Source organism: Colias eurytheme, chromosome 8, assembly GCF_061535395.1.
Source record: "Colias eurytheme isolate Ceu_HAF_F1 chromosome 8, ilColEury1 Martin Lab GWU primary, whole genome shotgun sequence".
Lineage (NCBI taxonomy): Eukaryota > Metazoa > Arthropoda > Insecta > Lepidoptera > Pieridae > Colias > Colias eurytheme.
Genome location: NC_142987.1, coordinates 4083168 through 4109670, shown reverse-complemented (window position 1 = coordinate 4109670; position 26503 = coordinate 4083168). Strand labels below are relative to the sequence as shown.

General features: G+C 31.9%; 3 protein-coding genes across 3 annotated transcripts; 2 read left to right on the top strand and 1 right to left on the bottom strand.

The window, feature by feature from the left end:
• Positions 1 to 3475: 3475 nt before the first annotated feature.
• LOC149906416 (uncharacterized) lies at positions 3476 to 5463 on the top strand. Its single transcript, XM_090104199.1, has 3 exons — positions 3476 to 3505; positions 4814 to 5033; positions 5226 to 5463. Exons 1-3 carry the CDS (start codon positions 3503 to 3505, stop codon positions 5423 to 5425), a joined length of 423 nt encoding a protein of 140 aa, XP_089960325.1. The 5' UTR covers positions 3476 to 3502; the 3' UTR covers positions 5426 to 5463.
• A 373-nt stretch (positions 5464 to 5836) lies between these two features.
• Positions 5837 to 9546, top strand: LOC149906415 (ankyrin repeat domain-containing protein 27-like). Its single transcript, XM_090104536.1, has one exon. The coding sequence runs from the start codon at positions 6333 to 6335 to the stop codon at positions 9099 to 9101; it is 2769 nt and encodes a 922-aa protein (XP_089960662.1). The 5' UTR covers positions 5837 to 6332; the 3' UTR covers positions 9102 to 9546.
• A 3269-nt stretch (positions 9547 to 12815) lies between these two features.
• Positions 12816 to 26266, bottom strand: Ire1 (serine/threonine-protein kinase/endoribonuclease Ire1). The gene is made up of 14 exons (XM_090104771.1): positions 26074 to 26266; positions 25872 to 25989; positions 23111 to 23362; positions 22423 to 22620; positions 20842 to 21082; positions 19465 to 20029; positions 18117 to 18298; positions 17656 to 17805; positions 17238 to 17377; positions 16625 to 16815; positions 16063 to 16196; positions 15844 to 15991; positions 13907 to 14092; positions 12816 to 13402 (listed from the first exon to the last, which is right to left on the bottom strand). The coding sequence occupies exons 1-14, from the start codon at positions 26143 to 26145 to the stop codon at positions 12953 to 12955; spliced, it is 3027 nt and encodes a 1008-aa protein (XP_089960897.1). The 5' UTR covers positions 26146 to 26266; the 3' UTR covers positions 12816 to 12952.
• Between the last annotated feature and the right edge of the window lie 237 nt (positions 26267 to 26503).

Sequence of the window (26503 nt, the reverse complement as noted above, 5' to 3'; positions counted from 1 at the left end):
GTGTACGCATCACTCGAGAGCGACAAGTCTCATTTTCATTTATGAACTAATTCAGCGTGTTTTATTGAAGCTAGTGTGAAAAGGGGGTGACAAAGTGATAATTAAAACAATGACGCGCGTCGATTTTCAAAAGATATAGTCAGTAATTATGCAGAATTCAATAGTAAAATGATGCGAAGCATTTAACATTTTAAATTACATTTCAAGCTTAAAAAGTTCTATTTTGTTTGAACGAAAATTTCATTTTCAAATTCTTCACAAATTTTAATATCCTATATTTATTTGAATCCTAAAAAGACTTGCATTCAAAAGGTGCCCACGTAAACTTATAAAAATTTCTTTAAATCGACTTTAAAATGTTCCTTTAAATCATTTGAAATATGCCTCTAAGCCAATTTATTCTATTCATAGGAAGCTTACGAACCTGTTTCAAAGTTAAAGTTTCTAAATGGTGTTTTCTCAGGTTCTCTATGGAATTACGTTAGTAAACAGAAAAGAGTGGGTACCACAAGTAATGCCTTTGAAAATCCATTTCTACAGAGCGTATACCTGCTTATATTTTGAATTCCTTTCAAGAGAAAACGGGCGAAAACGAAAAGTAAGTACTGCACCTACTTACAATGAAAATGTTATTGATACGTAAGTCGTATAGTTCTGCAAAAGAGCGCAGAATTATATTTGAAACTAGCGGTCCGTCCCGACTTCGCCCGTTGTACATGTTAACGTTTTCTCTCCATAAGATCCATCCTCGTACTTCAAGGAATATTATAAAAAAATAATTAACGAAATCGGTTCAGCCGTTCTTGAGTTTAGTGCTTACCAACACATTTGGCGATTCATTTTTTTTATATAGACTAAAATAATGATGAATGTTTAGAAAACACATTAGTTTTAGTTTCATTGGAAAAGACTACGCCCGTTCTACTTTAAATCCCATGGGAATTTTAACTCTTACGAAACCTTCACTCTCGACGGTTGGTTAACATCAACTACCTGCAAAGTAAATACATACTGTGGGGAAAAAATTGTGATATTTTTAAACCTTTGTTTTGTCTCTATTATATATATAACAGTTTCTATGTAGGTATACTACAATTTACAAATATGAAATGGAAACAGATTTATCATATTCCGAAGAGCGATAAATGTAATAACATTATAGTGGTTATGTATATTTAAGATGAGTTGCATTTTTAATTGAAATGAAAATATGAATAACACTATAAGCCTATAGGTATGGTGAGTGATGCGAGTCTCCCATCCCTCGCACAAAACATGTTCAAAAATACCTGCATGTTTATGGTCTAAAGGACATTTTTAAATACGAATGTAATGTTCAATTATTGCGAACTCGCATTTTAGTGTTCCATTTTTCAGCTCGCTACGTTCTGAAAGGAAATGAATAAAAAAGTTTAATAAAAAGCGACATCCGGAGCGCCGTTCCGGGGTCCGGAGCGTTGACTCAGAATTCAAATTAACCACTTCATATTCCAGTTCACTCACTAAAACATTTAATACGAGAACAGTTTAGCATACGAGTATCGCCTTTGAGTTGATGAATTATGAGGGAGATATTTTGAAAGTGCTGCTTCGCTGGCTCTTGAAGTTTTATTATTCGTAAAATTTGTAAATGAGTTGAGTATTATATTTAATAGGTACTATTGCATTGTTGAGCAGCAAAGTAAGGAAGGATTGAGAAACAATTGTCTCGTAAAGCAACCAATATGGAAGGAAGAAACGATAGACACCGAAAACACGATAATAAAGGATCATGGCTTATCATAATATCGTAGCGTCGTCTTTGTCGTGATACTTATTTTAAAATAAAATCATCACACAATGTTTTTATATAATAATTAATGCACATTAATTTAAATTGTTGTTTAAAAATATGCTGACAACGACGTTCTATGTAAACATCCCCTTTGTTATAAATATCTCGATTATATTCTCGATAATAGACTGTGGATAACAGTACAAAAAGTTAAAAGTATAATAAACTAGCGGTCCGCCCCGGCTTCGCCCGTGGTACATGTTTACGTTTTCTCTACATAAGAACCATCCTCGTACTTCAAGGAATATAATAAAAAAAGAATTATCGAAATCGGTTCAGCCGTTCTCGAGTTATGCGCTTACCAACCATTTACCAACACATTTTGCGATTCATTTTTATATATATAAGAATAGTCCATTTTGTAGTTCTTAAGGGATGATCATGAATTTTGAAATTTCCTGTCGAAAATTATAAATTAACATATTAAGTAATCATATCATAAGCACTTCAGTTTCACTGAAAATTAATAAATTAATAATTAAATTCAAAATATATCCTTTTACTAATGAGAAAGTTTTCACTATCTCTTATATTATTTCCCATAAAACCCAGCAAAGTTAAAATGTAAATATTATCATTCCGTTGCTATTTGGCTTGAAAGTTTCATATTATATCTCGAAGTTTCTACGTTGCTACGTTTGTTGTGCATATTTTATAAAACAATATGCAACCGCGAGAACAATACCTCAGTTTGTGCAAGCACTCACTGCTGTGACAATGCCCGAAGGCGCAATATAACTTACGACTAAGCATCGTTTACTACCCTGCTTTCTTCACATGAAACCATACATCTCTTTTGTAAATAACAGACATTTTAATGTGCGTTATAACTTTTCTTCTGACACAATATCAATAATTATATACATACTGCAATATTTATTGTATTTCAGGTACCTAATTTATCCTCTTCTTAATAGTTGTAGAAAGACTTCATTCGAAGGAGGCTATTTAAGATCGGTTCAAGAAACCATAGGGCATAGTCAATAGAAGAATATTCCTTCTACAACAAACTGACACACGATCGGTGACATTATTTTTATCTACCCTCACTCATATACTACACTCGTATCTAACAACATGCCGGCTTTACTTTCTCCGTTATGCATATGATAATAATAATTTATGAATAACTAGCTTACCGCCCGCGGCTTCGCCCGCATGTTCAAAGAAAAACCCGTTCCCGTAGGATTTCCGGGATAAAACCTATCCTATGTCCTTTCTCGGGTATCAAAATATATCTATACCAAATTTCATTCAAATTGGATCAGTAGTTAAGGCGTGATTGAGTAACAGATAGACAGACAGAGTTACTTTCGCATTTATAATATTATAGTATGGATTATTATTATACTTACTCGTAAGTACACTGAAACTAAAACGTACCTACCTACACGTACAGTATGGCAAGGAAATGCTCTTTAATGTGGAGCCCGGAGGACAAAAACCCAAATAATAAACTACGTAAATACTTACATCTTGTAAAGTAGGTAATAATCATCTAAGTGAATATTAGTGTTTAGTTATTCATACGTTTTCTGAAAACTAATTTATGTCAATATTTACCAGATATACCTACCTACGACTGTGTCACCAATTAGCAAGTAGCTGCTTTATATAAAATGAGACAATTTACTTTGCATGTTGTCAAACATATTCACGTTGTAAGATATGGTAAGTTACGCTTTGCTCTTGTTACTCTCTTTTTTTTACATTATAAATAGCTTTATTCAGTCAGGATTTAAATTTCCTCTCAGTAATTTGTTACACAATCAATTTTTCATACTTATCTAGAACAATGCTCAAATATTTAAATACAGTTGAACCTCGATAACTTAAACCTCGGTAACATAAAAACCTCTGTAATTTCAAAAAATAATGTGTTCCCTTCCCATCAGAGCCCAAAACCTCTTTAACTTAAAATACGCAACCTCTATAACTTAAATAAATAATCTCTGTATTGGCCCTCAGTAACTTCAAGAAATGTTTCCACAACCTCTATAACATAAAATTGTTTGTCAATGAGTCATTTTGAAAGAGTGTCAAAACAAAAGGTTTCGGTATTTATTGCTTGCACGTGTTTACTATGTATTGCTAACGTAAACAATACATAACCTACTGTTTGCTTTATCGAAATTCTTCAAAGCTTTGCGGCGGTTAGCTTTATGACAACGACTTACTTGCATCATAAGATTTGATTGTTGTCCTGGAAACATCACTTTACTTACTGTGTGATAAAACTAGCTTAAAATGAGTCCAAAAAGAAAACTAACATCCCTCACATACGCTTATAAATTAAAAGCTATAGAAGCAGTGAAAATGGATAGAGCCTTGATAACTTAAAACCTCTATAACTTAAAATATTTTGTGTTTCCCTTGGACTTTAACTTATCAAGGTTCTACTGTACTAGTTTATTTAATATGTTTCTTTTATGCATATTTACTTTAAAAGAAAACAACCAACTTATAAAACATTTCTTGCTAATCAGCTCCATGCTCCATTTTTAACCGACTTCAAAAAAAAGGAGGAAGTTATCAATTCGGCCGGTATGTTTTTTATATGTATGTACATCGATTACTACGAGGTTTCTGAACCGATTTACGTAAGGATTTACGTGATTCTTTTTTTGTTTGATGTGGAATAGTGTCGAATTGGTCCCATAAAAATTTTATTCGAATAGGCCCAGTAGTTTTTATTTTATGAGCATGTTTGTCTGATCTCGATGATTTAATTGAAATGTAGCAAGTAACTTTGATTCACTAAAAAGTATTAAATAAAAATAACAACCGACTTCTAAGACGGAAAAGTAAAAAGTAAAAAGGATTTGATATGTAGTAATTAATAATATTAATTACAGGCTACTACATGTAGTAGTAAATAATATGTATATTATTTAGATCTTTTTTTATTTTTTACTTTTCCGTCTTTGAAGTCGGTTGTTTTTTTTTCTAGTTAGTTAATCTTTACCAATTTATTTCCAGAAACCGTGCAACGCCGTCCTTCCAACTCTGCTCATTGTATTATTACTATACAAAGGTAATAATGCATTGGAAAATCAAAATGAATCGCCAGAAAAATCTTTGAAAAATAACACGAATCCACTAGAAAATATATTGTTTTATAATGGACAAAATCTGTCAGAACAGGGTTCGGTTGGACGCAATGGACGAGTGAAACGCCAGTTTTATCCGTACTATGCAGGTAGGTAATTATTGCTAAAATTACCACGCTTCAATAATAAATCAACATTCAACAGTAAATTCAAAAGAGATAAAAAAAGATTGCCGTCAATTAAATTGGCACTAGATCCATTATAACAGGAATTGTTTTGGTATCATTTCTATTCAATTGGGAAAATAAGATCTTGAATTAAAATTTTTATTATTTTTCTAGATTATTATCATCGTCCTCGGCCGCTACCAATCATTTTGGTTGGAGGTGGTTTTACTACCTTTGGAAGAGGTTTAGCTTTCGGCGGTCCAGGCATCGGCAGGTTTGGTGGCAGAGGCTTTGGTGCAAGAGGGTTCGGCGGAAGGGGTTTCGGTGGCTTAGGCGGCCGAGGCATTGGTGGTGGACGGGGTGGTCGAGGATGAACTCGTTGTTAAATAAACAAATTAAATGTCTATTTAAATTATCTTTTCATTTCTACATTCACGTCAAAAAATATTCAAGTATTCTATTTTATAAGCAAAGGTAGGTAGGTACCGACAGTTTAGGCCACGTTTAGGCCAATTATTATTTTTAGCGCAGTAGAGTAGAATAATAATAATTGTTATTTTTGGTATTAACCCAAATAGATAACGAAGTCTTCTTCTAATTCTTCTTGAATAGATAACGAACTGTGCGAATTACAAAGTCGCTATTCATCGTCGGCATTTAACCGTCACGAAGTAAGCAACGAATCAACGGACGGACATAGGTTGTCATAAGGGTTGTCATAAATACTGTCAATCTCGGAGCAATTGTTAATTGCTCCGAGCTGTCAATATTGTCAACAGTCAACTGTCAAGTGTCAATCATGTGTTTAATTAAAGTTTGTGAAGGCGGCCGTGTTCTCAAAAGTTAGTAGCTAACTAATTAAATTTATTTATTTTAACTGAGAAAAGAAAGTTAATACCATACTTTTTACCCATTTTTAAACATTTAAACTCAGTGAGATCTATTAACAGCAACTTTGTTTACAAGAAACTTGCACCCGTAGCCGCAAAGAAAAGTTAAGATAATAATATAACAAAAAACTTGTTCTATTAGCATATCGATGTATTAAATATTTATCATAGTATGTACTTCTATGCATACACGACATTATATTGATATTCAATGTTATGATTGCAACAGAATATAATTATGAGAAGAATTCGTAATTTAAAACTAGTTTATCATTAATGATACATATCATTTTTGGTAAGTTCAGTTATCGAATTAGTGAAACCGGAAAAATTGATCAAGCACCTATTATTTTACGGATTTCGTTTGGCTCTGTGGACTGATATTTTGGAAATGGAAGGTGGATACGATGAAATTATATCTGATAATCCCTTTTTCGTGGAATTTAAAAATGAATACATGGATTTATTTCAACATTGTATAACAGAGTCTTGGATAGTTTGTGTACCGCGCATCGGGAGTTTAAATACTCGTGTTTTTTCTATAGAAGACTTCTGTGCACATGTTTTGGTGCCTAGTGATGAACTTCCTGAGACTCACTATAACACCCTCACTGAAAAGCAGGTTACCGTCGCAAATAAAGTGATTTCACTCGAAGTTACCAAAGGATTACCTCTTCAAAGCCACATTTTATTTGAAGAAACATTCTATACAGAAGACTTTATAAAATACAAAGTTTGGTGTATTGAAACTCCTCTTGAACCTACTTCTAATGTTGGGGACAATGATGTAACTAAAGAATGCCTTTGCTCAATCAATGACTGTATTGACTTACTGTGGACACAAGCTGCTGGTCGTCAAGTTTTGGATCAAATTGAATTAAATGTCCAATTGTTTGTGAAAAAGAACCCATCTTTACCAGTGGCTATTGGCAATCTCAAAGATGCAGTAAGTGAGCTATACACACAATGCCTACAAGTGACCTTACAAAACCGACGCTTAAGAGAGAAATCTAAAGCATCAAAGCATATTTTAGAGAATATTAAGCTAGCTGTTGAATGTTATATGCAACAACTTTTATTTGACTATATATTTAAACCAATATGCACTAGTTGCTCATATGAGGATTCTCATCTCAATAAAAAAATAAGAAATATGTGTGATATTCAACTTAGAGATCTTGATATTAAAAAAGAATTGTACCATGCCGTGCCAAGAGCGAAGCAAATACTTTCTAAAATTGATTCATACAACACGGTACTGGAGAAAGTATTGTGTTTAAAACAAGCATTGAATGCAATTAATAAAAGTGACAGTGCCAATAATGTCGTTCTGTTAACTGCTGATGATTTATTACCAGTTTTTGTATTTCTTTTAATTAAATCTGGATTACCAAACTGGTATAGCCAACTTACTTATATGAAGGAATTTAGGTTCAGCGGGATTGGAAAGGGTGATGGAGACGAAAGTATATTTCTTATTACGACATTAGAAGCTGTCATAGAACACATTCAATCAGGGGCCTTGGCAGGCCCACCAGACCCAGAATCATATTACTATGAAAGCAACCCTTCAGAAGATGGTATGAGCACATGTAATCAAAGGAGAAGCAGTTTAACTGAGTCAATCTCTACTTCTGATACCACAAGTAGAGAAGAGACCCTTGAATATGTTTTTGACCTGATTAAAGCTAATCATACAGAACAAGTGCAATCTTTACTAGAGAAAAACCAAAGGCACTTAAATAATATGCAAGATAATGAAAAGAGTGTTATAAAATTACCATTGAATGAAGATGAGATTGATGATGATGATGACAGTGATCTTGAAATATTCCAAAAATTATGTCATCCTTTGTGTAACTGCAATAAATGCTGTCAGAAACTTTCAAAGAATCTCCTTAAAACATCACCCACGGTCAACTCCCGTGACAGTCATGGTCTGACTCCTCTGCATGTTGCAAGTATACATGGCAAAGCTGCAACTGTTGAAATTCTTATTGAAATGGGAGCCCAAGTGAATGCAACAGATTTAAACGAATGCACGCCACTGCATTATTCGGCTGCAAGAGGGCATCAAAATGCTCTGTTATTGCTACTTCATTCGGGAGCTGATATCAACAAAGCAAATATTGATAAAAATACACCACTACACATGGCAGTAAACAATGGACATTTGAACTGTGTCAAAGCTCTTATCTATTTTGCAGAGCATGGACGAAAACAGATAAATATAAATTGCTGCAATCAGAGTGGGAATACTCCATTGCATATGTCTGCAAAATGGGGATATGAAGGCATCGCTAAGTTACTCATAGAAAATGGTGCAGAGCCATCATTGCATAATCGCAATGGGAAAACTGCATTCGACTTAGCACACAATTTGAAAATATTGCAAGTGTTGAAATCCAGTACACCCAATTTATATGAATACATACACATAACCAGCACAGATATTAAAAAGTTAAGTTTAAAGAATGACAATCCTGTAACCCAAAAGTTACACAACTTGAAAATGAGAAACAGTGACCGTAACAATGCGTCAAAAACAGTGGAAAATCTAAAGAGAATTGAAAGAATCTTGCAAGCTATATCCTATGGTGATATTAAATTAGCATGTTTTTATATGAATATTAATTATGAAAATTATATCAATGCTAAAAGTGAAATGAAAGAATCTCTTTGCCACCCTCTATGTGAATGTTCTAACTGTAAGAAAGTAACGCAATCCACTCTATCAGACTTTGATGTGAACTTTTGTGATTCAAACGGTATAACTGCATTACACTATGCAGCGAGATATGGCCTCGATGAATTATGTAGAATTCTTATTCTGAATAGAGCTGATGTTAACACATGCAACAAAAAAGGGCAAACGCCACTGCACCTGGCCACCTTGCATAATAAAACTATAGCTTTACATTATCTTTTGGACAGTGGCGCTAATATAAATGCAATAGACTTATCTGGAAATACTCCATTACATGACGCCTGCGAAGTGGGAAATATTGGCGCTACTAAAACACTTCTTAGCTTCAGTCCTGACTTATCTATGGTAAACGCCTCTCAGAAAACACCTCTGGATGTGGCTAAAGAAAAAGTCCATTTAACAATCATAGATTTAATAGAAAAGCATTCAAATAAGGCATCAATTTACAAATAAATTATTTTTTATTTACTCATTATATAGCCTTAAAACACGGGAAACTTGAAACAGTGAAGGTTTTATTTTAACTTGTGGCATTTTTCTGCATTCCTTAGTTTAGTACATAATAATATTGTAACACTGTCTAATTTTGCACTTTGTATTGTGTAAACCTAGGTAAAGATATTATGCATATTGAATGAGTTGTTATAATGATTTACTTTGTTTAATATGTAAAATCATAATATTAGAAAATTGTTTAGAATTGGACAAGGGAAGTGTTAGTGTATACTCGAATAATTATTGTTTGCACTTAGCACAATATTTTTTGTATATAATGCCATACTTGACCCACACTTAAATATTGTATGAGACTGATTTTTACTTTATTAATACTTTTCCAGCTAAATTTTCGACCACAATATATTAATTTTATTACAAATAAATGTATTTCTTACTACTAAATAAATCTTTTCATTTTAACCTAATTTCATGATGAATATCAAGAGCTTTACAAATATTGCACATTATTAAAATCGCAATTTTTAGGCCAAGCAGTATAATCTTAAGTACATAATATATTTAAGAATATATTGTTACAATAAATAACAGGTTGATCTTAAAGTTAATACAAATTATAAATTGCAAGAAATGGTTTTTAAGGCTTGCATTGTGCACGTGCAGGTAGAATTCTATTGAAAAAGCTATGTCAATGTAAATGAATACAACACTATCACAAACTGTCATGTTTTCAACAAATTATTTCATTTTCATACCACAATTGAGTATTTGAATTAAATTTTTTTTTTGTGATAAATGGAAAGATTATATATTAGTTTTATAACAAAACTGTTTTTATTTTTATTTTTTTTTGCAATAATTCAAAAGTTATTTCAAAATAAAAATTAGTCTTTGAATCCAGTACCGAAGACACGCCGACAACTCCCGAAGCGTCACCCGAGCGCGTGTGACGTCATAATGTTAGTTTTCACTCATTGCAGTTGATAGAAAATTAAATATAGTTTGAAAAACTAAACAGGATAAAAAGATAAATTCATGAAATTATTGTATTGTTACCGGGTTTTTATAAGTATACAAAATTTAAATTAAATCCGTCGGTTTATAGTGGGTCTAAATCGAATCGAAAGGAGAATTGGTTACATACAAACATGTGTTTTAAGCTGATCCTGGCGATCCTTATCAGGATAAATTTATGATATTATTGTATTGTCATCGGACCTTGATAAGTGTTCAAAATTTGAACAAAATCCGTCGGTTTTAAGTGGGTCAAAATCGAGTCGAAACTTCGAAAGGAGTCGGTTACATACAAACATACAGGTGAAGCTAATAAAAGCGTGTTAATAATAAATACAGTGTTTTGATCTATTTAATTTTGTTGTCATTATTAAATTACATATTAATTATATTAATAATTGTTAATTATATTATTTAAATTTATATTAAAAATGGCGAACCTCAAAAGTTATCGTTTTGTATCATTATGTACGAATACTACGAAGGCAACTCCTGGCAAAAATCGGTGATCATAAATATATCAACATCAAGAATATTATTCGTAACTAACTAACTAATTAGGAACCAACTAACAAATCGTATGTAAACGCTATGTAATAGCTATAACATTATGACGTCACAACTGTGGTGACCAGTCATGGCGCGTTTTTAGTCACGTGATTCTAACTTAAATTTCATCAATTTTTAATTGCTTATAATTAACGGAAAAAAAATTTTTTGTAAGTTATTTGCATTAAATATCAATATTATTAATAATAAAGCTTCAAAATACATAAAAAAAATCAATAATTTTTTTTTATTCAAATACTCAATTGGTCATCCACTATCATTTAACTATTTTGTAAAACTTAAAAACTATTTGTGTACTTAACTTTACAGACTATATTTACACATTAATAAAACTGTACAAAAGGAACAATAAATAAAACTATTGCCTAAGGATAAAGAAAAAAAGCATTTTACACATTTTACATCAATCATCTAAAAGTTCGATATATAGTATTCAAAGAGAATTTAAATTCAGAAATATCATATTTTAACAAACAATCCGAGATTTTATTTTTAATTCTGGATTTCACGATTGGCACATTCTAATACTATCCATACAGGGAAATATTATGCAGAACTTGAAACATCAACATTGTTAAACGAAATTTCTTTTTAAGGCCTTTTGTCTCGAAATACTTCCATCTTGTGCAAAACAATCAAAATTCACGCACGCACGACGAACGCATGACGAGCGGATAATGCGACGTTGCACTTTTTTTATTATTTCTACGCAAGATGCCAGCATTTCTCTTTTAAGCGTCAACTGAAAGTGTACGGCGATGATTTCATACTTATTTCAGAAACAAGACTGTCTTTCGTTTTCTTTTTTATAATCTCGATATAAGTACCTACTATTTATTTTATACCCTCTAACAGAAAGCTGCCTTTTTTTTTCTATTTCATTACCTAACAAAACCTTGTCACTTTTGAAAGTAAATTTGCAAATTATTTCACAGTATTTTAATGTCTTTTATTTCATAATGATTATTTATACATTAAAATTATTTAATAACTGAATCTATTATAAAGCAAACCTTTAAAAAATATATACTTTTTCCAAAAGGAATGTGACTTTGACTAGCTATAATTTCTTTCCCACTGGTATACTAATATCGACTTGTGTAGGAATGTTGTATTGTAGGAGCTTTTAAGGTTTTACATTCCTTTTTATAAATATACTGAATAGAGCTTGAGAGGAAATAAAAAATATATACTTAACCAAAAATAACTTGAACAATTCATTCCCACACGAATAGGCAGAGTACACCCACTTACGCTTTTACCACAAAGGTAATTCACTTTTTGTCATATTGCTTGTTAGAAAAGCATTTTTAAAGTAATATAAATTTGCTTTGACATGATCAATTTGTTATTATCATATAGTTTACATTAATGTTCTAGCGTTTCTAATGATATCAATAAATTAATTTGACTATATTAGTATTGTAATTAGTAATCTTTTAACGCTAATAGTTTTACAATAATGTCTTAAGATCTTATCATTTAGTTATGTATATTAATGTACACAAAGTACTTCTAAGAATACACAATGTGGTCCCTTTTAATTTTAAATCCATTACATGAATACTTTTTACACAAAATTCATCCAAAATCTCATTAAAAATACTATTTAAAAGTCCTGTAATATCCATTCAAATCCACAATTTACAAAGATATAAAATCTATCCACAATTTGTTCTAAGTACATACTTCTAAAATGTGCGCTTACGTAATCAATATCTTAAAACATGAGCAGATACTAAAAATAACAGCCTCGTCTCTTTGTCGATTACTAAACTGAATTTTGAAATAAATATTATTAAATAATTCGAAATAATCTATCATTCACTTAATTAAAAATAGTACTGTATAATATGACTTGTTGGTTAAAACAAGGAAAATATGTGTTTAAAAATCAATAATGTTTATTTTATCGGAATTATTACTCCCTTTTCTACTATACTTACTTTAATAACGTGTACTTCTGAGTTCAATGAGTCTAATATGTAAATTCAATTTAGTTATTGACAAAATCTGGGCCTCTTATCTAACATCTCATTCCTATATTATAGTGAAATGTTTCGTTTCCTAATACAGTTAAATTTTTATTTAACATCTATGAGTTAAAACGCACTGTAGGCAAAAAGCCATTATTTTACTATACACTAGGAATAATAACTACAATTTATGTTTTATTTCACGCGAGGCCAATTTTAGTGTCATATTTTAGATTAACTTTTAACTATAAAAATAAATACTTACATCTACTTACAAATATTTGTGTTTCACTGCGGTGGCAAGCTCCATACGGGCATTTCTTGTTTCTTTTCCTTTTTCTTATAGTATGTGTATCGCTCTCTCGGTCTGACGTCGTTCTGTCTCGTTCTATCTTCACTTCTCCAGTCCACGCTTTTTTTGGGAGAATCCCTTTTGTACCTTTTCTCTGGGTCATTCTCATCGTAGTAGATTTTACTTTTGACGAAGAGTTCGTTAATTGCTAGATCTTCTTCATTGACGTAGTTGTCGTCGTTGAGTTCTGTGACGTCATCCCGGTTGAAGACGAAGGCGTGGGGGAAGTATCCTTGCATGATGTCCTCGTTTCGGAACTGCTGCATTTGTAACCACACGTGGGGTAAAAGGAGTGGGAACCTCCTGAGCCAGTATGTGACGAAACCGTCTGGAACTTTCCCGAGGCTATCTCGCACTTCCGGCTCTAATTCTCTGTAGTGATGTTTCTGTAATCAGACATAAATACAAATATTAAATTTTAAGTTCGCCTTTATTTTTTCCTATAACGTAATATATTATGTCCTACTAATATTATAAATGCGAAATTTGTGAGGATGTGTGTGTGTGTGTGTTTGTTACTCTTTCACGCAAATACTACTGAACCGATTACAATGAAATTTAGCACATATAGAGGATAACTTGGATTAACATATAGGATAGGTTTTATCCCGGAAATCCCACGGGAACGGGAACGGGAAATCTAGTCGTATATAAATTGTAGTTTAACATTTTGATGCTTGAAAAATAATTGTCACTTGAGATACAGATGTCGCTTTTATTACATGTAAAAACTTTTTGTAATTACCAAACTTTAAAATAGATAACTGTCTAATCGACTTCCATGTGCATGAACTCCCCGGCGCAATATACAGCAATCTATATCATATACAGATAAAAATATAGCGATCAAACAAATATTTCCAGACATTGGCCCAAGCTGGCCCACTGACCTTATTCCGTATCGCCCGCAGCAAGTGCGCGACCCGTTCCCCGCGGTACGTGCGCCGCGCCCGCAAATCATTGGCCACTGTTGGACAAACGTGCGCTCGCCAATCTCCTCTGATTACCCTTCTAGCTCCTTTCTCTAGCGGATGGTCGGCTCCCGCGTTACAACTTTCCACGTGGTCACTTACATCCTGAACAAACAAAGATGAAAAGCAATGTCAGAATTACACTAGAAGAAAGGCTATTAAGCTTCGAAAACCATTTAAATGAAGATCTTATAGTACGAGATCCGGCTGCAGGATCAGTGCGTTCATCTGTTTTTTGCTGAAAACCGAATTTTTATGTATATTTATAATTAGGAGAATATATATCGACTAGGTTGCCAGTCAAAATTTGGCCGCAAGCATGTTTAATTAAAATTTTTCTAATCTATTTTTGGGAAAAAAATTCGTTCACTTGTTTTTTGAATAAAATGTAGTCTACATCACGTCAAATGATATAAAAATTTTAAAAAATCACGGTTGCCGCTTTTCACCTGGCCGCAACATCTTGGCAGCCTGGTGCAAACAGGTATGATTTCGATTTATTTTTACGTTCATAACGCACATTTATGAATCATATATCAAATTAAAGCTAATTTTTTTCTATTTATTATCAAATATGGTTGCCTAATTAAATCCGGCCGCAAATAAGGGCGTACTAAGAACCCTGTAGGGTTCTTAGTACGCAATGACAAAAAGAAAAATGATGGTGTGAACGCTGGTACTGGCGGCTTAGTCGCGTGGGCGTTAGTCGAACTCGTCGGAAAATAGCGAAAGTCAAACGATTTGTAACAGTATGGCACTTATTTTTCCTGTAAGTTTGAGGATCAACGAATATAAATACAAAATTTCAAAGATCTAGGTGTTAGAAATCTTCACTTATATAAATTAATAATAAATTTATTTTTCAAGTATGACAGCACTTTTTCCCCCTACTAGAAGTATGGCAAATATAATAATGGTCACATTTTATCAAATACTCTCCAAAAAGCCAAATGCAATACTGGTACAAAAAGATAGGCGAAATAAAAATTTTTTGCAGATTTTCGGCGGTATGGCGACCATTTGGAATCGTCCGAAAAGTATGGCATGGCGATTTTCGTAAATGGCTGCACGACGATGGTTACCTGTGCAAAAGTTAGCTTGGTACAAATGGTTGAATAATTGTTTTTTTTTAATCAACACATTCGCGTCGGTATGGCGGGCTGTAAGTCATACCGGAAAAGTATGGCATGACACTACCGCCTACTTCTTTTTTATGGGCTATCGGTAAATTCTAAAATTTTTGTGTTACAAATCGTTTGACTTTCGCTATTTTTCCGACGAGTTCGACTAACGCCCACGCGTCTAACCCACCGGTACCAGCGTTCACACCATCATTTTTCTTTTTGTCATTGCGTACTAAGACCCCTGTAGAACCGCCATCCTGTTACAAATGACTCGAAATTTTGTGTCAGTATCTCCCGGTCTATGTTGCGACCAGGTGAAAAGCGGCAACCGTGATTTTTTAGAATTTTTATATCATTTGACGTGATGTAGACTACATTTTATTCAAAAAACAAGTGAACGAATTTTTTTCCCAAAAATCGATTAGAAAAATTTTAATTAAACATGCTTGCGGCCAAATTTTGACTGGCAACCTAGTCGATATATATTCTCCTAATTATAAATATACATAAAAATTCGGTTTTCAGCAAAAAACCGATGAACGCACTGATCCTGCAGTGGGATCTTAGACTATTAGACTTGAATGAAAGATAGCCCAAGTATAAAAATACTATAGCATAACAATTTCTTGAATAATTGTGGTTAGATTCTTTTGTTTTACATTGCTAGGTCACAATCTGAACCAGAATACTAAAAAAATACTTCAACTACTAGATATCACTTTCAAAACTCACCTGTAAGAAATTAAGTATACTCTGCTTGCCCCAAAATATGGGATACCTAAGTACAGTTTCACAAGGCGGCCTCGCACTTGCTTTAGTAGAGATCATTGATCTGATCAAAATCTTTGTTAATAACACCTCTTCTTCTGGTAACACTTTGCTGAAAAATAAAATAAATAATAAAAGATAGTTCAATTCATATGATAAATATACAAATAAAAAAATACTTACTCTAAATAATCTAAATTGTACTCTCCAGTGATAATATTTGCCTGCCGTCTCAATACATCACCGAAAGGATGCTGGCCTCTAGAAAGCACGTAATAAAACACGCAACCCAATGAGAACATATCCACGGATGTTGTCTGAAACAATTATTTCAATGATAAGTATAAAATAATCTTGCTAAAATATCTTTGAAACACAGTAATGTATAAACACAGTATTTAAACATAACTTCACATTTATTGAATTTGATATGTTGGTTTTATGGCATTCAAATGCTATAAAAATATATGCAAATTTAAAAATTTATATTCACATTTAATTTTTGCGAAAAATAAATGTATCAATGCACATGCCTACAGAGAAAAAATGACCGAGTGGAGTTGCATAAAACATTCATTGAAAATAACACCCTATTCTAAGGCAATATGTTCAAAATACATTTTTTTTTCGTTTAATAGAAAACTCTGCCTAATACACGTGTAGGCAGAGTTTTGCTATAGATAATTTTAGAGTGTGATCTGAGTTTAGTTGTTTATTCTACCTTATAAATTCTCAATTAACTCACCGTTCTTTCCCCATTAATCATCTCAGGAGCAATCCAGCCATCAGTACCAGTGACTCCAGATCTTCTTGAGAAGCTCACTCGACCAATATTGAGTTTTTTGGATAAACCGAAGTCGGATATCATAGCCCGGACCTCGCCCGTACCAGATGGCATCGATAGCAACACGTTGTGCGGTTTTATGTCTCTATGAACTGGAAAGGTTTTGTTGGGAATTAATTATTTTGTAGGTGAACAATACTTGTTACTGTTAGTACTATTCCACTAATAACATTAATGCGAAAATTTGTAAGAATGTTTGAGTTACTATTTCTTGATAGATTTTTTATAATTTGTAGTCTGGATTAGCACATAGATTATATTTTTTTTACTTTCAACTTTATTCTTGAATATCTTATAACTTTTACTGTGATATTATACTAAATACACGATTTTGATGAAAATGTCTCAGTCTAGAAGTACGTAGAATGCTGGGCAACAATATATAAAATTACAGGGGTTAATAGGATACATTGTAATTGCGGTTCAGAAAAATATGATAGTTCTTTTTTTATTTTTACTAAGAAAACAATAGACAGGATTAAATACTAAGGAAAAAATTATTAGTTATACTAACCTATATCCATAGAATGTAAATGAGACAATCCTAAAGCGGCCTGCCGCAAAACCTCAACAGCATCAATTTTACATTCGAAATTCAATTTATTTTCAACATAATCTTGTAACGTCGCTGAACAGAGTTCCAAAGCTATATACCTATGGAAACAAGTTTTTACTGTTTATTATCATACCATTTTACTAAAAAATTCGAAACATTCACACCAAACCTTTCTAATAATGTTTGTTTGATTAGTAAGAAAGAAGACAAATGATTTCAGTGAATTTTCATCAAAAAATTTAAAAAACATATGTATAAGTATTTAAAAAAAGTACATTGAAGCCAAATATAGTATCACCTCTAAATACCTGCTATAATAATAACATTTTTTAATCACTATCTACACTAACACACTAAAAAAAAAGCAAAATCTCACCTAAACTGTTTATCCCGTTCCGTACAATAGTACCGTACTACATGCGCATGCGCATCCGACTCACGCAACAACGCCACCTCGCGGTCCGCGAACGTGAAACATTCTGGTAGCAAACGTTTCACGGCCACTGCTCGTTTGTCGAATGTACCTCTGAAAATATTAATAAAATATATTAAAATTTGACATTTGTAATAGTTGGTAATAAATTGGTTAAACTTTAAAATTAACAGACTACAATTATTTTTTTTTAAATAATATTAACTCTGAGTTGAATCTGCTACACGATAATAAATTTTGTTTTGTCAAAATTATTCGGTGATCCTTTTCAAATTTACTTGTTATCAAATTAAAATGTAAATGTTTAAAAAGTTAACTATCATCTAAGTTAAAAACAAATAGCTTCTCAAAAATTGTCTGCACATATGAAAAATAAACTAAAACACACTCGCTATAGAACTTACCTATACACAAAAGTGCCCTCACACCCCTTGCCCAATATCTGATCCGTATAGAAGCTAATCTTGCCTATTTGCACTTCCCCATCTCCCAACTCGACCAGTTGGCCCGTCACCTCACCCTGGGATGAGGTGGATGCTGTGGAACTTCGAGATCCACCTTGCGAGAGTTGTTGGAATTCGCGAGCCTAGAAAACAATTTAAATTAAGAATAAACTTCGAGATAAATAAATACATATACATATACAACAAAAGCAGCATGGCAAAAAGAATGAGACGACGCAAATGTTTAAAGCTTTGAACAGTTTGGAAGTTCAAAAAATATGCTACGAATGAAAAGAAGAAAAGAATGTCTGTTAAAAAACGTTGTAAGTATATTAAACTTTTCGCACATAACGGTGAAGATCATGTAATTAGAAGGTTTGAATTTAAATTCAAAGCGTAGATCAAATCTACAGAACTACTTTGAAGTATGTATTACGTATTTGTTATTTAATACGCGCGATCGGGCTTGTGAATCACAACCAAAATATTAAATTTATAGCATTTTATAGCATAGCACTCGTTTCAGTTAAAATAATTTTTTTCTCATGCATAAGCAAAAATTCAAATATGTAGTCTCCAATTTCTATTGACACAAGACATTATACATTCAAATCTTTTTAAACCTATCCTGACTGTCCTGTACTTTCAATTCGATATACCTACATATACCAATAAATATCATAATATATAATTGGTTCAATCTCCTATCAATATATTTACAACTGTCTGCTAATCTGCTTGTATTATCACATTTATACCAACCAATTGTGCAATCAAAGGAATGTAAACACGCACACACGACGGAGATAATAATGTGTAAAATACCGTAGATAATTGGCGTACATACAGAATTGTATTCTTTACATGTGCTGATACGATACATCTGTTATCGATCATTTGAAGATAATTATTATTAATTTAAACCGGAAAAAATATAAAAAGAAGTATTTTGGATATTTTATGACGTAGTAAGAATATATAAAAAAAATATTCAGATGTGCTAGTGTATTTATCGAAAACACCTAAATATTAAACTTACAGCAAATACAAATAACTCTATGATAATATTCATGGATTCCTGAGGTTAATTTGCGATAAAGGCAAAATCCGTATTGATGACGTCATATTTCAGGCCTTTTAAATTATTGTTTATTTATTCTACTGTTCATATAATTTTACTGTAATATTTAACTTTACTTCGCAAATATTAAATAAAATCTTTAAAAAGCATAACTATCCAAAAATATTCAAACAAGTGAAAATTCAATAATAAGAAATTTAAAAAGTGAAAATAAATGATGCAACATACCTGCAGCCGTAAATACCAGAACATAGTGACGACCAATCCCATCAGAACAATAAGCGCGACTTTGAGAGCTTTATTTTCCTGCTGATTGATCCAAATCTGCAACTGTTTGTACCAGAAATCCGGCCTCAAACTGAAGTCCGTAAACAAATCTTCTGTTTGCACCGACACTGATATCGAATTAGACTTCAAGTTTGTTTCGTTTTCATCTTTATCCGCGTCTGTTCTTACTTCCCCATTGATTAGTTTAACTGCATTTCTTATTGGCAGTTTGTTTAGATTGGAATTTGGCAGTTGTGGCATCCATGAAGTTGTTAGTTCTGGCACTTTATAATGCCCCAGTAATAAGTATGGTGGAGTTACGTGTAGATTTATATCATTAAGTTGATAGTGGACATTTTTAAACGGTTCGTAGACCGGTTTTTCTGAAGTAGATTCAGTTTCAGTGACTGGTCCTTCGAGGAGTAATGGTTGAGTGTAGCCAGTTGATATTGTTACTGTGTTTTTGTCTACTAAGGAAGATAGCGCATATAGACCATGGTTATGCTCCCCGATGTATAATGTAGGACTGAAAGTCAAAACATGTTGGTAAATGGAGTATATAATGAAGAGAATAGTTATTACTTTTTGTTGGTTTCAGTATCTAATAATCGATACCTAACGAATAAATAAAATCGTTTGGAAAAAAACATACTCAAATGACGAGTACCTTACATACTCAAATTACGAGTAGAAAAATCGATTCAAATCGAAATCCTTAAAAATATAATTATTTTTGAAATAAACTTTTATTATTATATTGGAAAAAAATAAACTGTTCTATATTTAACATTTTATTTGTTCGTACAAAATTATAAATCATGTTTTTACAGCGATAGGGATCGTATATCATTCAGTCATGGTATGTTTGAAATAATTACAGCGTTATATCGCGTCGGTTCAATTACATGTCACACCAAGGTGAAAGATACTCACTGTGGGTATATAAAATATTTATAAATGCATATCGGAATCGATATTTTACACATTGTATATAGTATAATGCAATTACTACTACAACTTTGGAACAACTAAAAACAATCTAAATTGGGCTTGAATTGGGTTCTAGATCTTTCACTGCACACAAATTTAAAGATAATGCAAAATCCAATGCAGAAATTGATGTATTAGGTAGGTATAGCATGATGTTATTTTAGAAATAGCTTTAACTAATATTTTTCTCAAATATACAATCTATAATCGTTATCATTCTTCCTAGAAAATGTATGTGTCATAATCAGTATTAATTATTAAAAAGAAAATATCGAAACGATATCTCATAGTTAGGATTACCGATTACCTACATCGATAAAAACGTCGTACAAGCAAAACTATACTTACTATAACTCAATATTAGAGTTCTTTATCCCTTGGCCGTTCCTCAGTGTAGTAGCGTCTTCCATGATATGATCCATAGTATCATCTCCAATGGAATTAAAGGGTACAGATATAAGTCCATCTCTATCCAGTAAATAGGCAGCTATCACAGGCGTTTCGAAGTTATGTGACCACACCAAGTCCCCGGTTTTACGGTTAAAAGACATTACCCGCCCATTTGATGTTGATGTGAAGTGTATTATACCTATAAAGTTATAACTTATTCACAAATCGATTTGAATTCATTTTTTATCGTCTAATACGACCTGACTAATGGGCTCTTATTGATCAAGTCATTTCTAACAAAGTTGTTTTATTTTTCATCAGGATCGTAGTCTGCATATTAAATGCTAATTTCTCTAATGGTCGTTAAGCCTTTGTTATTTATCGTTTATACAACAAGAATAGATTTTAATAGTGGCAATCATATTAGGCATCGACCGGAATCAATCATTTTATAATCCAACGTGCATTTACCTCAACATTTAAAGTAATCAGTCAAATTGAGATCTAACTGTCTTAATTAGCGTGGTTATTTGTATCAATTTATTTTGAGTATCATTTAAATAATTCTGCTGTAACTAACGGTTTCGTATTAAAATATTTCGTAATGGAACGTTACTCTAAACTGTTTAAGAGTAACGTTCCATTACACTGGGCTTAGCTAGTGTTGCAAGCTATGCCCCGCGGTTTTACCCGCAGTGCTCCGCTCCTGTTGGTCTTAGCGTGATGATATAGCCTATAGAGCTTCCTCGATAAATGGGCTATCTAAAACCGAAAGAATTTTTCAAATCGGACCAGTAAGTTCCTGAGATTAGCGCGTTCAAACAAACAAACACACTTAAGCTCAACTTTATGATATTAGGATATTGTTCCATTGCGATGTTAAATTCTACGAAATAATCTAAAAAAGTTTTATTTACCAAAACGCAAAACAAAAATTGATTAAAAACAAAACTAGGTATACACAACTGCATAGCATGTGACATAACGTATGAAAATTAACTGCTTCGCCGTATCGTTTCTGATAAGCGCGCATAAGCTATACGAGTGATAACTACATAAATTGAAATACTGTAATTATAAACTACATGTCTGTTCTGTATCACATTCGATAATATATGGTGGGCCAAAATTTCCGTGCGAGTATACTTTTAATTAGCTAATAAGCTATAAAATTATATATACTATTATGTTCTTTTCCCGTTCATTATACTAGTATAACATGATTTGCATCCCTATTTCGGCTAATGTGTTGATTCTTAATGTAAATTTTGTAAACTTTTGTACGTACACATTATGCAAATAAAGAATTATTTATTTATTGATAATTATACATATATATCAAATTGAATAGGATAGCAGTATTTCCTATAATTTCCAAAACTTTTGCGTAGTGATACATCTACAAAAGCCAAGTAACACAACTGGAAAATCCTATATTCAAACATAAACAAACATTTATCAACGTTCAAAACGAGTGACCCATTAATAATCATATCGGAGATAACATAGGTACATTTACACCTATTTAATAAGACTTACCATAATCATTCAGCATCTCTTTTCCCATATCATGGGAAGTATAATCGAAAAATGTGACATTCCATTTGTGGTTTTCATTCTTTGAATCGTGCATGAGAATATTATATTCTGTGCGAGCGACGTACACGCTGCGTTTCTTGTCCAGATCGCAAGTGTCCTCTACGTCCTCGTCTTTAAAGATTTTCGACTTATCGAATCCTGTTTGAAGATGTGTGATTAAAATAATCAATGTTTACAAACAAAACACACCTAATAAGCGTAATAAAGTTGCAGAATTAGTGTTTGTTGAAAATATGACGCTGCCAAAGCGCCTGTTAAAGTTTAAATAAAAATCCTTGAATAGGAACCAAAGAATAAGTAATCATATTTTACACTAAACATATGTGATAATGGTTTCAATTTTAAAGTACACTACAATATATAAGACGTAACTAACTACGCGAAAGATAGCATTTAAATAAAATAAACTTTTGGCACAGTTTTTGGCCTTTTGGGGAATTCCAATTCATCTTATACTGATATATTAATTTGTTTACTACATAAGTTACTCACGATTTATCTCAGGAAATTATAAAAAATATAAATTCTATAAAGGTTTACGATTACTGCTATTGGCGTATTAGAACACCCATAAGACCCGCATATAACTAAAAGAGAAACTGGATAGGTATTATACATTAGTCTTTACCTGAAATATGTTCCCTCGAACCAGTCAAGGGATCCAACATGAACCACGTGTCACTTTTCTTTCCTGTATACAAAATGCCATCTGTGGATCGGCAGGGAGCATTCGCCACTAACTCTGGGATCGTAAAGGGCAACTTCTTCAGCATTTGCTTATCCCCCCTAGGTCCATACATATACAGGGAGCCATGTCGAGGATCAGGCAAAAATTGGGGCATTAAATTAGCATGTTGATTCGGAACTTTCACCGCAGGCTCTAAAAATAAAGATAATGTTATAAAAAAAAACGACCCACTATCATACAATTTATATTTTTTGTGAACTTTTTGTCGCTTTTTTTTTGTTTCCGTGATAGTAAATTAATTAGAATTTTGATGGGAAAATACAATTATTTAGAAAGAAGTAATAACGTTGACATAATTTGATAGTTTTAATTAAATATTTTGTTTCTTACGGGCTTCACAATTAGGTCAGTAAAAATCGATTTAAACGATATTTTTATCTACTTAGTGACTTGGTTTTTTTCATTTTATTTCATCGGAAATAAATTAATTATATGCATCGAGTTTGTTCTATGTAGTATGCCTTATTTTAATTATTATCATTTCATGATATTATTGTTATTGAATTTTTATTCGAGGTAAGATTTTGTAATAAAACTGAAAGGACTTTGGAAAATTACTTCCTTGATTATTATGATTTCATCAGATAATTTTTAACATACCATCCTACACCGTATTTATTCGCTCACATATTTTTTACGCAGTTACTGTCACTTTTGAAAACCAGTTTAATGAAACAATATTTGTTATGCAAGGTCATGGTTGGTGGCTCCATTGTTTATAAAATAATTAAAATAGGTATCTATCTATAAAACTTAATAAAATATATTGTACATCGTACAATGCCATTACAATGCACATCCTTTAAATCCATACATATAATTATTTAATGTTTAAAAAGTATATTCATGTGTTCGCCGTCACGCCCACGCATTATTTTTGGAATATTTTCCTGCAACAGCCTGCAACTACCTATAGTGACTATAGGAATAGAAGGACTATAGTATATATAGTAAGTTATCGGAAATGCATCAAAGACAGACAGACAAAGCAATTCCTCTTTGGTTAATTTTATAAAAAATTCAAATAATTCATTTAGAGTTGTTAAAAAAATATTGAAACCTTCCGCGTCATAGTAATGAGCCGCACGCATAAATCGATTAACCATAAATGCTTGTTTTAATCACACAACTATGTAATACGCTTTATCTGAATCTGTTTACATGTAATAAAAATATCATTTTAAAAATAAATTTCTCTTTTTATCCAGATTGTTCGACGGTAATGCTGTTTCGATAGGCCGTAAACCCGTAACCAAATGCTTAATGCGCTTGATAACGAGACAAGCTGATAAACCAAACTAGGTGTTAAAAGATACTCTATCAATGTGATTAATATTTGGCCTGACATTTTTTTAATATAAAACAAACGGCACATGCAATGCCATGTGCAGACTGCAGCGTGTTTGATTCAAATGCAAATTAGTTTGTAGAAGGTTATTTATAAAATATCATGTCGTAGGATCAATGTATAGTTAATGTCGTAAATATATTTTATGATAATTATACAGACAAAATGTTATATGGATGCACAAAACAATGTAGTATTTTATTGATAGACTAAATATTTCAAGTATATACGTAGATGAGTGCTGTTAACGTGAATTGCATAGTTTCAATAATAAAAAAACTTATGTTAAAAGATCTACATTTATGTAAATTTAGTCCTGCGCTATATATTAATTTTCGATATAGGAAATAAAGTTTAATCTTACGCAATTAATTTGATATTCACAACACAAAATCACAACATTTTATATTTTCTATATAACACTTTAATATCAAATCGAAATAAAGTTTAAATTTGAATGCAATTTCAATAAATTGTTATTATAAACAAGCGGTCCACTCCAGCTTCACCTGTGATACATGTTTATGTTTTCTATAAGAACCATCCTCGTACTTAGGAATATTATAAAAAGAGAATAAACAAAATTAGTTATGTAAGATTTAGTAACAAATTTAGCGTTTCATTTTTATATTTAAATAAAATCTAAAATTTATTTTTGTGTCTGGATATGGTGTGGATGCTAGACATTTACTTGTTACCATTGTGAAATATCACATTCCCATAGGAATTTTGTTTCCCTACGCAGGCGAAGCTACAGAAAGCTACCTATAGTATAAAATACTCATTCAAGGTTTTAAGCATATTCTAATGGCATTATTTATTCAGAGCAATAAAAAATAAAATAATTAAGAAAAGAACTAACATAAAAATGTGTTATTATAGAAACCATTTATCTTTTAAGACAAGATTATATTTTTTATCAATTAATTACTACTAGAATGGAAGTGGGTCTTTCCTTATAAAAACTCAATAATAGATAACTGGGTTAATTTATTTATTGGATATTGATTAGAAAGAGGTTATTTTATTTAATTGTATCCATCTTCTATAAAATAATACTGAAATAATAACTACATTGTGAAAATATATATCTGTTTCTGTTAATAATGCATATTGAAACTTTTTTAGCAGAAAAATTTAATAATATTAAATTTATTGCTTGCCTTTAAGTACAATAACTAATTACAATTATTTCCAAACATACCAATCATATTTCTCACACATTGCATCACTTGCTTCAAGTTTTTGCAGTTTCAGTAAATGCCCCTGACGAAATTTAACAAATGTAATTACCGTCTTTAAGTTTCCAAATTATATTTCCAGATAGAGGTTCGACAGCCACCATGCCGCCTCCCAATGTCGCAAAAAGCAAAGGCCGGTCATCAAGAGCCCTTGATATTTCTGTACTTTCCTGTGAAGTATTATATTTAGTTACATGTACGTTGCACTACACACACTGTTTATTTCATTCATTGTTATTATAACTGCCTCTCACCTTATTATTTTTCACAATAGGCTCATGTCCGTATGAACCAAATAAAAATAACACCACTAACAAAAACTTCATTTTAGCGTATAGCTATTCGTCCATTGCGCCAATTTAAATAATTTATTATTCAAATTTTATAGAAACAAACATAAGCATGCTCTAAAAAAACAAAGCAAGGAATAATCGCGAAATTCGTCTCTCGGTGTTGTGAACATACGTGAACATACGATTTAATGACAATGACAATAATTGACAAATGACAATTCATATTGACAAATGACAAAGCATTGACATTTGATTGGAGCGTAGTATTTATTATTTCTTATTACCTCTATTCATGCAAACGTCTCGAAATTAAGTAATAACATAGCGTGTGTGTGGTGGTTATTTTTAAATGTAAATGTTCGTTTTAATATTGAATAATAACCATCGATTA